The sequence below is a fragment of the Alnus glutinosa genome, chromosome 7 (assembly GCF_958979055.1).
Source record: "Alnus glutinosa chromosome 7, dhAlnGlut1.1, whole genome shotgun sequence".
Taxonomy (NCBI): domain Eukaryota; kingdom Viridiplantae; phylum Streptophyta; class Magnoliopsida; order Fagales; family Betulaceae; genus Alnus; species Alnus glutinosa.
Window position 1 is genome coordinate 7,795,372 of NC_084892.1, and position 14,852 is coordinate 7,810,223.

The 14,852-nt window shown below is 38.5% G+C and overlaps 3 protein-coding genes across 3 annotated transcripts; all 3 read right to left on the reverse strand.

The window, feature by feature from the left end:
- Positions 1-57: 57 nt before the first annotated feature.
- Positions 58-2,420, reverse strand: LOC133873101 (probable L-type lectin-domain containing receptor kinase S.5). Its single transcript, XM_062310823.1, has one exon. It carries the CDS (start codon positions 2,285-2,287, stop codon positions 311-313), a length of 1,977 nt encoding a protein of 658 aa, XP_062166807.1. The 5' UTR covers positions 2,288-2,420; the 3' UTR covers positions 58-310.
- Positions 2,421-7,424: 5,004 nt separating this feature from the next.
- LOC133872745 (probable L-type lectin-domain containing receptor kinase S.5) lies at positions 7,425-9,799 on the reverse strand. The gene has a single exon (XM_062310337.1). The coding sequence runs from the start codon at positions 9,659-9,661 to the stop codon at positions 7,694-7,696; it is 1,968 nt and encodes a 655-aa protein (XP_062166321.1). The 5' UTR covers positions 9,662-9,799; the 3' UTR covers positions 7,425-7,693.
- Positions 9,800-12,448: 2,649 nt separating this feature from the next.
- On the reverse strand, positions 12,449-14,620 carry LOC133873808 (probable L-type lectin-domain containing receptor kinase S.5). The gene has a single exon (XM_062311579.1). The coding sequence runs from the start codon at positions 14,503-14,505 to the stop codon at positions 12,529-12,531; it is 1,977 nt and encodes a 658-aa protein (XP_062167563.1). The 5' UTR covers positions 14,506-14,620; the 3' UTR covers positions 12,449-12,528.
- Between the last annotated feature and the right edge of the window lie 232 nt (positions 14,621-14,852).

Here is a 14,852-nt window from a genome sequence, read left to right on the forward strand (position 1 = left end):
CTTTTGCTTACACATAAGAAAATAACAAAGAAAAAAAGAGTCATAATTAAACATGTGTACGTACAAGGCATAAACAATCGTTTATTACCGGAGGAAAACATCAGAATAATTTGCATTAAGCGATAACAACTTGCTATAATTTACGTATACTGCACCTACAGTAGTTTTACTATTTAGTGCGATTACAATGTTCAAACTAGCTAGTACTGAAACAAACGGTGTATAAATTAACAAGTTCACCATCTACAAATTAATAAAATTAAACAATATTGATCATACTGAGATTCTGGAGTACTTCGGCATGCATGACTCATCTCCCGCTGAGTTCTGTGAACGGAGTAAGTTGGCTTTTGATAAAAGCGTTGTCTGTGTCTTCTTTGAATGATGGAGGCATGGCCGGCCATATAAAAGAAGGTCTCTCTGTGGGCAACTGCAGCGGAGGCGCCTCCCCAGTAAGTACTTGCAAAACTGTATTCATGGAGGGTCTTTGGTGTGGGTTTGGGTGGCAACATGCCAACCCCAAAACAAGCATGCTCACCATTTCCTCCTCATCGAATTGTCCGTTCAATTTGGAGTCAACTGCATCAAGGATCCTTTCCTTCCTACGAAGCTCCCATAGCCAATACACAATGCCGTTGTTGTAGTCGTTATGCTCACCCTGATTTCCGGGCTTCCTTCCGCAGATAACTTCCAAGACAAGAACACCAAACGCATAAACATCTGTTTCAACAGTTGCCCGACCAACAAGAAAAGTTTCTGGCGCCATGTAACCGGGTGTTCCTGCAATCTCTTTTGTTGAGTGGTGAGTTACGTCGCTTTGTTGAATGGTACGAGCCAGTCCAAAATCTCCCAGCCTTGCGTTGAAGTCTGAGTCCAACATTATGTTGCTGGATTTTATGTCGCGATGAAGCACCCTCTTTTCACACCCATTATGGAGATAATTCAGTGCCTGAGCCACCCCATGAATTATGGTGCACCTTCTTTCCCAGCTGAGCGTTGCTTCCTCCGAGCCAAATATGAACTTGTCTAGGCTACTATTCGGCATGTACTCGTACACAATAAGGAGCTCGCGCTTTTCATAGCACCATCCAATCAATTTCACAAGATTTTTGTGGCGAAGGCTGCCGATTGTTGTGACTTCTGCTATAAATTCTTGCTTGCCTTGACGCGAATCCTTTGAGACTCTCTTGACAGCTACCTCCTTATTCGCCAACAATCCCTTATAGACCGTTCCAAAGCCACCTTTTCCGAGCTTGCTCTTGGGGTTGAAGTTGCCTGTTGCTTTTCTGAGCTCTCTCAGGTTGAACTTTCGGGGAGCCATAGAAGACCCTCGAATCTGGTCTTCTATCCTCGGATATGCATCTTCTGGCTGCTCTCTGTGTTTTATTACCCAATACAAGTAAAACGCAATCCCACTAATAATCAACACAAGCACCGCTGGAACTGTGATCCATACCCATAACAGCTCTAGATCTTCACCAATATCTGAACCCTCGAATGTCCATGATCTTACGCAGTTTAGTTCCACGTAATTACTTGTTGAGGCAGAGAACCCCAAGAAAACCTTCTCTGGAAGATAGTCAGAGAGATTAAGACGCCGAGACATTACCGGCGTGTACTCTCCCGTTCCATTAGCCATGTCAACAGAGACAGTGAGATTTTTGCCATCATACTGAACCCTTACCGATGTATCATTGCCTGCAGAAATATTAGAAAGATTGATCCCATAGTAACGTAAAGATACCTGTTCGATAGAGTAGATGCTATTTACATCCAAGCCAACATGGTAATCTTCGAGATCTTCTGGATAGCTCTTTCTCGTGTCAAATTCTACGGCCACCACATTAGCTTGACGGGATCCATTTGTAGTCGCGTTTACAATCCCAAGCCATTGCCCATCGCTGCCCCCTGGAAGAGTGGTATCTGCGGCTAATATGAAGGCCAAGCCTTCGCCGCCCGGATCTGTCTCGTTTTTGATATTAAGTAAAAAGGTGGTATTGAAAGATGCTGAGACGCCTTTCCTCTTACTCCACAATCTGAATGGCTTCTTGTAAAAGGCGCGTCCGGATTTATTTTTCATATAGTCGATGGCATTACGACTATCGGGTGTAACTTGGATAGCATTCGAGTAAATATCTGAATTTAAAATTTGTTTGGTAATTACTTCAGACTTGGCTTGATCAGTGAAGTTTGGAAAATTGAAACTAGTAAAGCACCCTACTTGAGTAAGAACTCCACCCAAGAGGAGTGCTAGAAAAAGGGACTCAAATGGCCGAGAAAAGCTCATTCTGCCTTCGGAAAATACAGAATGGCGGCCTTAATAGGTTGCAGTGTTGCTATATCTGGCAAGGTAATTAAGACAGCAATTCAGAAGAGGGAAAGCTTATAACTTTCAGATTAATTTTATGGAAGGCATATATGATCTCATCGGAAATAGCGAAGATAAATAATGTTTAAGACTTGTATCAGGGAAATTTCCCTGCACTTTCTGGTATGCTATTTTAATGTTGGTCAATGGTTGTATGGTCAAATGCCCATGATTTAATTATCTGGAATGTGTTTTTTAATTTTTCTTCTTTTGTGTGGGATGGAGAAGGGGTAATACCGTAATAGTATTTGAATTTGACTAAGTGTCATAAAATAATAATAATAATAATAATAATAATAAAAATAAAAATCATATGTACCGTTTAATAGGGGTGTACAAACGGTTATAATCGACGATTATTGACTAAAACTGCTAACCGCTTAGGTGGTTATTGCATTTTACCAACCATAACAGCTAATCGCCTCCGTGTTTGTATAACCACTTTTCAGTTTGAGTTTTGGGCCGATTTTGGGTCCTTTTTAGCCACTTTTAGGCCGGTTTTAAATCCAAAATCCAAATAACAAAATACAAACAAATCCAAAACCCAAACATTACAAATTCAAAATTATATATATAAGCGGTTAGCGGTTATTAATCACTTTTTCCAAACCCTATAACTGCTTTTAAAAGCAATTATGCGATTAGCAGTTAGTTGTTTTAAAGCGGTTATAACCGCTCTGTTTATACACCCATACTATTTAAGGTTGGTAGTCTTTTCTTTAAGGGATGGAAGAAATGCTTTGGTGGTTAATTTCTTGAGGTTCCACTACGTTACTACGTATATACTTTTATTATTATTATTATTATTATTTTTTATACAGGGTATCGTGGTTCACTTATAATCAGACAGTACGACTAGTTTACACACAGTGATAACATTATCGAGCGTAAAGGCCTAGCTAAAATTCGCAGACTAATCCATGGCCCCATCCCTAATGCCACTTTAGGAATGGAGCATTGAATCACGGGCTATGCCTGGGTGGTTGGCCCCAAGGGGAGGTAGCACCCTCAAGATTCGAATTTTGGATCAGAAAGGAGAAATACCCTATCGTCCCAGGCCCTTACCATCATGCCACCCCTTGAGATTACTACAACGAATATACTTTGATGCAAGCTCTTGATGGGAGTATACGGTAAGGATAGAAATCCTTATTATAAATAGCAATTGAATTATCTTTAATTTAGAGATTTGATTAGGATTGAAATATGCCTTTTTCAAATTGCAGACAATAGGGTATTTTTTTTGAAAATGCAAAATTTTAAACGCTAACCAGCGATTTTAAAAGTCAAACTGCGATTTTATCAAACGCTTAACTACGTTTTTTTGAAATTACTTTCAAATCGCACATTTTTAATTAAATCGCACTTTTTAAAATCGCAAACCCAAACATACCTTAGTTCTACCACCTTATTTGGTCGTAGAATCTAATAAGAATAGAATATATAGTTCATGGTTCACAAAGTCCAGGAAGAATGAGTTTGGTTCTTTGTTTTCAATAAATGTGAAATTTTCCATTCAACTATCAAGGAGGCACTGCATGTGAGTAATTACAAAGACCATAAATATTTAATCATCAATTTTGATTTGGTCATATATACTTCAATTCACTTGCGGAATCTACCTGGAAAAGCACATTGATAGCAATGCCACGAAGGTTAGTTCCCATCTCTTATCTTCAAAGTTCTAGGCTTTTTAGCTGCGTTGACAAATGACAAGTAGAGGACGAAATTGGAATTTGCACATGCATGTGACGAAATTGGAATTTGCACATGCATGTGACGAAATTGGAATTTGCACGGCACGAAGATAATGCTGGCACAGCTGAAGTCTTGGGCTATTATGGGAAAGGACCAGGACCAGGACAGCTACCAACTTCAATGCCGTCGTCAGCGTGATCAACGGCTGATATATACCTTAGCAAAAATTCCAAGAAATTACGCATGGCAGACTACTGACCGTGGCGGTTTTGTGGTCAGACCGATCCGATCCATTGATAATTTGACTATTAATTTTAGAAACTATCACGATGAGGTTTGCAGGCCTCTTTGGACCAACAAAAATATTAAACTACTATTAGTTTGAATGCTTCTGAATAACATTATTCTATCACCAACTTGAAATGTAAGAACAATTCAAAGACAGAATTTTAATTATTCTATACACATGCACTACTCTTTAACCAATTTTATTAATTAAACTTGCTTTCTTCATCATTTTTGAACATGACCTTGACCCCCCCCCCCCCCCCCCCTTTTTTGATTGATTGAATTCCTTAATTTCTAACCAATGATTAAAAAAAAAAAAAAAAAAAAAAAAAAAATTGTCCTACATATATACTCATACTCGATACATGGGCAGAACTAAAATTGTGGCCCCGTTTGAAATCCCCTTTCCCTTTCCCTTACCTTTGGAATTTTTTTTAATAATTGAAAAATAGGATTGATGTGATATAAAGTTGAAATAATTTATATGAAAAAGTGAGAAAAATTTGTATTGTAGTGAGTTTTTTATTTAAAAAGTAATAAAAAAAGTGTTGATGTGATATAAAAAGTAAAAAAAGTAAGAATGTTTTGAATTGATATTTTTTTAGAGAAGTGAAGGGAAGGGGAGGGAAGGGGAAGGGGGATTTCAAACTATCAACTATGCATGTACTTATGTACTCACCTCTAAATAAATGAAAAGATCATAAATTAATAATCTATTTTGATTTGGTCATACTTCTCTTATGGAATCTACTTAGAAAAGCACATTGATAGATGAGGATACCGAATTTTGCACGTCCAAAATTGATTGCGGATCACTTGTAAAACAAGAAAGAGAACCACCGAAGTGGTGCTGAGTCGTGGCTAGCAGGAGAGCCTCTGACGGTCAAGTTAGTATTTTTAATTCAAGGAGAGAAAAAGAGTGAAGAAAATTCTTCCGATAAAGGAGGCACACCTAAGTTTCTGAGAGGGGCATGTCTTTTTGTTTTAGGTTCTCTAAACCTTTTTTGGGCTTTATGGGTTCTTATGAGAGTGAGCTTTTAATTTGGCTAGGTATATGGCCTTGAGCCCTAGGCTAATTTTCTATCTATATTAGTATAGCCCCATTCTTATAGTCAACTTGTCCATCTGGTTGGGTGTTAGCAATGTTTTCTTTATTCGTATGTGAGGTTACCTTTGGCCTTGAATTCTGAGGGCGAAGGGCTTCCCAACAATTAAAAACCTATATGGTATTAGATTACTTTTGGTTTCTAAAAAAGATTATGATTCCTACTTAACCTAAGAGGGGTGAAGAATGAGGTTTGAAGGGCGTGAATGGTGCTTTTATAGGCGTGGGTAGTGGATAAGGCTGGATGATGTGGAGAGTAAGTTAAAATTGCTTTTTAGGCAGGGTCGAACATTTAATATACTGCTTCAAACGTTCGGTGTACTGTTGGATAACGGTCTTAGGGTTATCCTCAAACGTTTCAAACTTCGAACGTTCAGCCAAAGTTAAAAATTTAAAAATATTTAACTTTTTGGATTTTTATTGGGAAATTATTTTAGGCCGCTTGGTGGATGAAACGTGATTTAAAATGGACATTTACTCTTTTTTTAATATTTTATTTTTATTTCGAGGTATTACACCAATACATTATAAATCTTAGTCTGAGGATATAACATCATTCTATCAGACTATCGATTGTTCGTTTATCGGGTCGTTCAATCATTACTAATCATTCGATTGGACCACCAAACGTTCAGTGCTTAGCCAGACTGTTACATCCAACTCCAACCAATCTAACCTATTCTAACCACAATCTAATGTCCAAACATGCATACTAATATTGTCTTAATTAGGAACACATCATCCGTGCATAACAAACCAAACAAAACTCCAATCTAATACTAAACAATCAAATATTCAAGTCCAAGCGTATAGATTCATTTCCCCACTTATAAACAAAACAGAATTACTCCCAATAACCCAATATCACATGATAATTGTTCTCCGAGATCATCTAACTGCTAAAACATACATAACTCAATCGAAAACAATCTAGATATCACAATTTACTAAATCTTATGAAATTCTATGATCAATAGACTAATACAGTAAGTAAAACAAGTATAAACATACTAGAAATAGTAATTAGAACAAAATGAAAAAAAAAAAGCCTCCTCTCCTCCTTCCAGTGAGAGAGAGAGAGAGAGAGAGAGAGAGAGAGAGAGTTATGTGAAAAAATAGAAATAAAAAAAAAAATCCTCCTCGTGGTTCTGCGTTTTCTAGCATAAATAAGAAGAAAAAATTTTAATCTTTCTTCTTTACGAAAAAAAGAATCTCACGCCGCTTCTGCTTTTCTTCTTTTAAAAAACACTCTGACTTTCCGTTGTAGTTTTGCATTTCAGCGCCTCAAAATACACTCGAGCGCACATGCGCTCTAGCCCACCATGCTGGCTGGTTGGATTCCTACGCTCGATCGTTTGGCTGTGTGCTCGATCCCTTTTGGTTTGCACTCGAGCACGTTGCCTTGGTAAGAAACAGGAATTGCCCTATTTAATCTCAAAATTGATGGCTTTACTTGTCATTTTCCTTTATAACTTGAAAATGCTTAAAACACAAAAACAATAAAAAAATATTATATTACAAAGAAGCTATGGGGTTAATTAAGCTTCTTAGTGTCTCCTCTCCAATAGACATTGAGGTTAAGCTAAGATGAACAATATTACCAGAAGTATTGTCTTGTTTTACGATTGACTTCTTAATCGGAATATTATTAGTGTCTTTTTGTTGTGATTAATGAACTTTAATGCTTCTTGTTGTGTGATGTGTTTCTGATGATCATGTGAGGATGAATTCTGACCTTGAAAGTTTCTGAAGTTTCCATTGCTTATAGCGTAATGAACATATATATATATATATATATATATATATATATATATATATATATATATATATATATATATATATATATATATATATATATATTGTGTATTCTTAATTCTACTAGTAAATTAATGTATTAACAAGTTATAAACAAATTTGGTTATCAGCATAACCAAAAATTTTAAATAGTAAACGAAATTACCGGCATTTGAATTAAAGAAACAAATTTTTAAATAGAATGTATTATGCAAACAAAAGAAACAAATTCCAATTGATCGATCACAATCTTCAACCCAGCGTTATAAACAAGTACACCATCTATTACAAATATATATATATATTAAAAAAAGAAAAAAGAAAAAAGAAAAAAGAAAAAGAGTACACCCATATCTATTAATAAAAACAAAATCGTATTGAGATTCTATATATATATATATAAATAGATAATTGAGATTCTATTGTTACTTGGCTATGACTCATCTCCCGGAGAGTTCTGTGAATGGAGTAAGTTGACTTTTAATAAAAGCGTTTTCCGTGTCTTCTTTGAATGACGGAGGCATGGCCGGCCACTCAAAAGCAGGTCTCTCCGTGGGCACCAGCGGCGGAGGCGCTTCCCCTGTAAGGACTTGCAAAACTGTTCTCATGGAGGGTCTTTGGTGTGGATTTGGGTGGCAACATGCCAATCCCAAAACAAGCATGCCCACCATTTCGTCCTCGTCAAATTGCCCAATAATTTTGGAGTCCACTGCATCAAGCATCCTATCCGTCCTACGAAGCTCCCATAACCAATACACAATGCCGTTGTTGTAGTCGTTATGCTCACCTTGATTTCCAGGCCTCCTTCCGCAGATAACTTCCAAGACAAGAACACCAAACGCATAAACATCTGTTTCAACAGTTGCCCGACCAACAAGAAAAGATTCTGGCGCCATGTAACCGGGTGTTCCTGCAATTTCTTTTGTTGAGTGGTGAGTTACGTCGCTTTGTTGAATGGTACGAGCCAGTCCGAAATCTCCCAGCCTTGCGTTGAAGTCTGAGTCCAACATTATGTTGCTGGCTTTTATGTCGCGATGAAGCACCCTCTTTTCACACCCATTGTGGAGATAATCCAGCGCCTGAGCCACCCCATGAATTATGATGTGCCTTCTTTCCCAGCTGAGCGGTGCTTCCTCCAAGCCAAATATGAACTTATCTAGGCTACTATTCGGCATGTACTCGTACACAATAAGGAGCTCGCGCTTTTCATAGCACCATCCAATCAATTTCACAAGATTTCTGTGGCGGAGGCTGCCGATTGTTGTGACTTCTGCTATAAATTCTTGCTTCCCTTGACTTGAATCCTTTGAGACTCTCTTGACAGCTACCACCTTATTTGCCAACAATCCCTTATAGACTGTTCCAAAGCCACCTTTTCCGAGCTTGCTCTTGGGGTTGAAGTTGCCTGTAGCTTTTCTGAGCTCTCTCAGGCTGAACTTCCGTGGAGCCATAGAAGACCTTCGAATCTGGTCCTCTATCATTGGATATGCATCTTCGGACTGCTCTCTGTGTTTTCTTTCCCAATACAAGTAAAACACAATCCCGCTAATGAACACAAACACCACTGGAACTGTGATCCATACCCATAACAGCTCTGGATCTTCACCAATATCTGAACCCTCGAATTCCCACGAGTTTATGCGGTTTAGTTGGGTGTAATTACTTGTTGAAGCAGAGAACCCCAAGAAAACCTTCTCTGGAAGATAGTCAGAGAGATTAAGAGGCAGAGAGATCACTGGCGTGTACTCCCCTGTTCCACCAGTTATGGGAACAGAGACAGTCATATTTTTGCCATCATACTGAACCCTTACCGTTACATCAACGGCTGCAGAAAGATTGATCCCATAGTCACCTAAAGATACCTGTTTGATTGAGTAGATGCTGTTTACATCCAACCCAACATGGTTATCATCGAGATCTTCTGGATAGCTCTGTCTCGTGTCAAATTCTACGGCCACCACATTAGCTTGAGAGGATCCATTTGTAGGCTCCGCGTTTACAATCCCAAGCCATTGCCCATCGCTGCTCTGTGGAAGAGTAGTGGGATCTGCAGCTAATATGAAGGCCAAGCCTTCGCCGCCTGGAGTTGTCAAGGGACTGATATTAAGCACAAAGGTGGTATTGAAAGATGCCTGGACGTCTTTTCTCTTCCTCCACAACCTGAATGGCTTCCGGTAAAAGGCGCGTCCGGATCTATTTACGACATAGCTGTCAGTATTGACATCGGGTGTAATTTGGATAGCCTGCAACACCCTGTCAATACGTGAATGCAAATTTTGCGTAATTACTTCAGACTCAGCTTGATCAGAGAAGTTTGGAAAGTTGAAACTAAAGCACCCTACTTGAGTAAGAACTCCACCCAAGAGGAGTGCTAGAAAAAGGGACTCGGATGCCCGATAAAAGCTCATTCTGCCTTTGGAATATACAGAATGGCCTCAACAGGCCGGTTGCAGTGTTGCAATATCTGACACCGATTCAGAACAAGGAAAGCTAACTTTCAGGTTAATTTTATGGAAGGCATATATTTTCTCATCGGAAATACCGAAGATAAATATATATTGTCTTAGACTTGTATCAGGGGAATTTCCCTGCACTTTCTGCTAACGCGCTATATATTCTAATGTTGGTCAAGGGTTGAATATCATGTACGTATAGTCAGATGCAAATAATTATCTAGGTGTTTATTATTATAATTTATTATTTTCATTTATTTTATGTAAAAGATTTTGGTGGTGTTTTGAGGATTTCTTTTCTCGGGGATGTTTTGGTGGTTTCTTGAGGTTCCACTACGTTACTAGGCATTTACTTTGATGCGACCTCTGAGCTTGTTGTATCTGTTTTAGCCTTTGCTTTTGTTGCCTAAGTCGGCCATCTTATATGGTGCAATAATTTTACAAGTTCTTTCGTGTGTTATTATTGTGTCCTTCAAAAAAGAAGGTAATTTTTAAAATTATAAATTGATTAAAATTTAATAGTGATCAATTCCAAGTTCAATGGCGATTTTAAAAACTACTTCGTTTTTTAAAAGACAAAAGTGATACAAGAGGGACTTATAGCATTACCAGAACCCATCATAACAAAGCCCACCGTGGGGGTAAGATAACCAATTCGAGTAACTACTCCACATATCACACGATGCGTGCCTCGCCATATACAGTTCGAATCAATCTATTTTTGCCTAGAATATCCTATACCTCTCGGGCTGGGGCATAATTGTATGTTGCTTTGAGGGGCTAATATCTTCATAAAATTTATGGGTTTTTATGAAATGTTTTCCCAAAACTAAATTTTTACTCCCAAATTTTTGTTTTTTAAAATTTTGTATCCCTACCCTTAAATGTCGGGTTTCGCTCCTAGTCTCAGAATAGAAGGGCATGAGTGATCAACCAAGAATCCTACTATATAAGGGCATGAATTGCGGCTATGGTTCTTAAGTCAAATACAACTCGATTGAGCCGGTTTCGAAGGCAATAAAGAGTTAGCCTGAATCAAGTATGAGAATCTCTCTCTATTCTCTCAATAAATACATGTTGATCGCTTCCATATGTTTTATCTTTTTAGAGAATCTATCGCTACTTTAAGCATTAGAGCTATCTTCTGCCCATTCACACCAGCAAGCCCTTGTGCTCCGGCCGAAAAACTGCATCTAACATAGTTAAAGGTTCATAAAGCCATGAAAGAATGAGTCTTGTTCTTTGTTTTCAACATATGCGAAATTTTCCATTCGACTATCAGCGAGGCACTGTAAATAATTACAAAGACCATAAATTAATCATCAATTTTGATTTGGTCATACTTCTCTTGCGGAAAAAGGAACATGCTAGGAAGATTAAAATATTTCCTATTTCTTATCTTCAAAGTTTTAGCTGTGTTGACAAATGGCAAGTAGAGGACAAAATTGGAATTTGAACATGTGAAGTTTTGATGGTGCTAAAAAAGTCCAATTATCAATGGATCTGACCACAAAACCGCCGCCACGGTCTAGTCTGCCATGCGTAATTTCTTCGAATTTTTTTTTTTATTTTAATGTTTTTATTTCTTTTGGTATCTGAAATTCTGAATTCTGAACCTAGCTGTTGCTTTATCATTGCGTGTAGTTGGACTATGAGGAACTTTGTTGGGTAATGGACTGCAGGCCCACACCTTAAGGCCCGCAATCAGCTCATTAACTCGGGTGCATCTTTTACATGTGTAATGCATAGCAGGTAATCAACTCCCAAACCATTATTGCGCTACATGGATATTAATTGTCATTTTGGCCCCGATGTAAGATCAATATATATGTTCCTAATTTAGAGGATAAATTATGATTAAATTAAGGCCAACGTGAGATTAATTGCACGTGAAAGATGGATCATGGCATGCAAATATATAGTTGCATGCATACTATTGTAAAAGGTAACTCGCGATCAGGTAATAGGGACTTCTAATCAGTGTTCAAAACTATAATTTTTAAGAACTTTCTAATTTTCATTTTTCTAAACACTTATTAACTTAAGCATCAAAATTAATTTCTATTAGTATGATAGTATCTTTAACCGGGTTTATTGTTAATATTTTCTCACTTAAGTAGGTATTAATTGGTTAGTGTTCGACATAAGAATAACTATTCTAATAAACTTAATGCTTTTAAATTCCATTTGATTCATAAATGGTACAAAACCAGTGGCCTATTGCTTCTTCTTTTTGGATGAATGACAAAGAACCCTCTATCTATTTTTCCCTCAAGTAAATAACAAAAATAACATAAAAATACCTCATAATATTATTATTTTAAAAACAATGGGCCACAACTATATATAGAGGCCTTTGCCCCATGATCGACCGAGATGGCTGTGAGCTAACCCTCTGTCCACTCGGGGGTTGCCACGTACTCCTCTACAGCCACCCCCTATGTTACGTTAGGGGATGGCTATCATGCAACCGCTCTTAGTTTTCATTTTATTTTTATTTTTTTCTCTGTTTTCAATTTTTAATATGAAGGGCATAATAGTATTTGTATGCTATTTTTGTTATTTATTAGAGGAGAAAACAAATGAAAGTCTTAGACTTAAAATATTTGTAAATTCGGGTCTTAAATTTGTAAAATTAAAAACTGAGGTCTTAATCTTTTTACTTTTTACAGGCAGTGAATTTAACTCTGATATATAACTTCTTCAATATATTTCACAATAACTTTCACAGAAAATAGAAAGTATTCCAGCAAAGAAACAGGTTCACCATCTAGTAAATATAAACAAAATTGTACTGAGATTACATTATACTTCGGCATCACTCATCTCCCGGTGAGTTCTGTGAATGTAACTTGACTATTAATAGAAGCGTTTTCCGTGTCTTCTTTGAATGATGGAGGCATGGCCGCCGGCCACATAAAAGCAGGCCTCTCCGTGGGCAACATCGGCGGAGGCGCCTCCCCTGTAATTACTTGCAAAACTGTTTTCATGGAGGGTCTTTGGAGTGGATTTGGGTGGCAACATGCCAATCCCAAAATAAGCATGCCAGCCATTTCGTCCTTGTCAAATTGCCCAATAATTTTGGAGTCCACTGCATCAAGCATCCTATCCTTCGTACGAAGCTCCCATAACCAATACACAATGCCGTTGTTGTAGTCGTTTTGCTGATCACCCTTTATTCCACCAGGCTTCCTTCCGCAGATAACTTCCAAGACAAGAACACCAAATGCATAAACATCTGTTTCAACCGTTGCCCGACCAACAAGAAAAGTTTCTGGCGCCATGTAACCGGGTGTTCCTGCAATCTCTTTTGTTGAGTGGTGAGTTACGTCGCTTTGTTGAATGGTACGAGCCAGTCCGAAATCTCCCAGCCTTGCGTTGAAGTCTGTGTCCAACATTATGTTGCTGGCTTTTATGTCGCGATGAAGCACCCTCTTTTCACACCCATTATGGAGATAATCCAGTGCCTGAGCCACCCCATGAATTATGATGTGCCTTCTTTCCCAGCTGAGTGGTTCTTCCTCCAAGCCTAGTTTCTCATCGCCAAATATGAACTTATCTAGGCTACCATGCGGCATGTACTCGTACACAATAAGGAGCTCTCGCTTTTCATAGCACCATCCAATCAATTTCACAAGATTTCTGTGACGGAGGCTGCCAATTGTTGTGACTTCTGCTATAAATTCTTGCTTCCCTTGACGAGAATCCTTTGAGACTCTCTTGACAGCTACCACCTTATTTGGCAACACTCCCTTATAGACTGTTCCAAAGCCACCTTTTCCGAGCTTGTTTTTGAGGTTGAAGTTGCCTGTTGCTTTTCTCAGCTCTCTCAGGTTGAACTTCTGCGGAGCCATAGAAGACCCTTGAATCTGGTCTTCTATTCCTGTATATGTATCTTCTGGCCGCTCTCTGTGTTTTCTTTCCCAATACAAGCAAAACACAATCCCGCTAATTAACACAAGCACAGCTGGAACTGTGATCCATACCCATAACAGATTTCGATCTTCACCAATATCTGAACCCTCAAATTCCCATGATCTTACGCAGTTTAGTTCGGTGTAATTACCTGTTGAAGCAGAGAACCCCAAGAAAACCTTCTCTGGAAGATAGTCAGAGAGAATAAGAGGCAGAGAAATCACTGGCGTGAACTCTCCCGTTCCATTAGTCATAACAGAGACAGTCATATTTTTGCCATCATACTGAACCCTTACCGTTACATCAACGGCTTCAGAAAGATTGACCCCATAGTCACCCAAAGATACCTGTTTGATTGAGAAGATGCTGTTTACATCCAAGCCAACATGGTTATCATCGATATCTTCTGGATAGCTCTTTCTCGTGTCAAGTTCTACGGCCACTACTTTAGCTTCCGAGGATCCATTTGTGGCCGCGTTTACAATCCCAAGCCATTGCCCATCGCTGCTCTGTGGAAGAGTAGTAGCATCTGCAGCTAATATGAATGCCATGCCTTCGGCGCCAGGAATTGTCTGGGGAACGATATTAAGCACAAAGGTGGTATTGAAAGAAGCCTGGACGTCTTTGCTCTTCCTCCACAACCTGAATTGCTTGCTGTAAAAGGCGCGCCCGGATTTATTCTGCAAATCGCTGTCAACACGAACATTGGGTGTAACTTGGATAGCCCCCACGTCAACACGTGAATTTAAATTTTGCATGATTAGTGAAGATGAATCTGTATCGGTGAAGTTTGGAAAATTAAAACTAAAGCACCCTACTTGAGTAAGAACTCCACCCAAGAGGAGTGCTAGAAAAAGGGACTCAGCTGCCCGAGAAAAGCTCATTCTGCCTTTGGAATACACAGAATGAACAAAAGCTAACTTTCAGATGGTTAGGAGAAAAAAGAAAGCTGACTTTCAGATATGTTCTCTCATCGGAAATACTGAAGATAAATACGTAAAGCTTTAGACTTGCATCAGGGAAATTTCCGTCCTTTCTGGTGTGCTATTTATTTTATCATTTTTATGTTGGTCAAATGCTCATGTTCTAATATATTTTTCCGACACCTTTTGTTGCCCAAGTCTCCCACCTTATCAAGGTTCACAAAGTCCCGGAAGAATGAGTCTGGTTCTTTGTTTTCAAGGAAAAATGACATCAGAATTGATCATGGTATGACTAATATGTCAGGGAG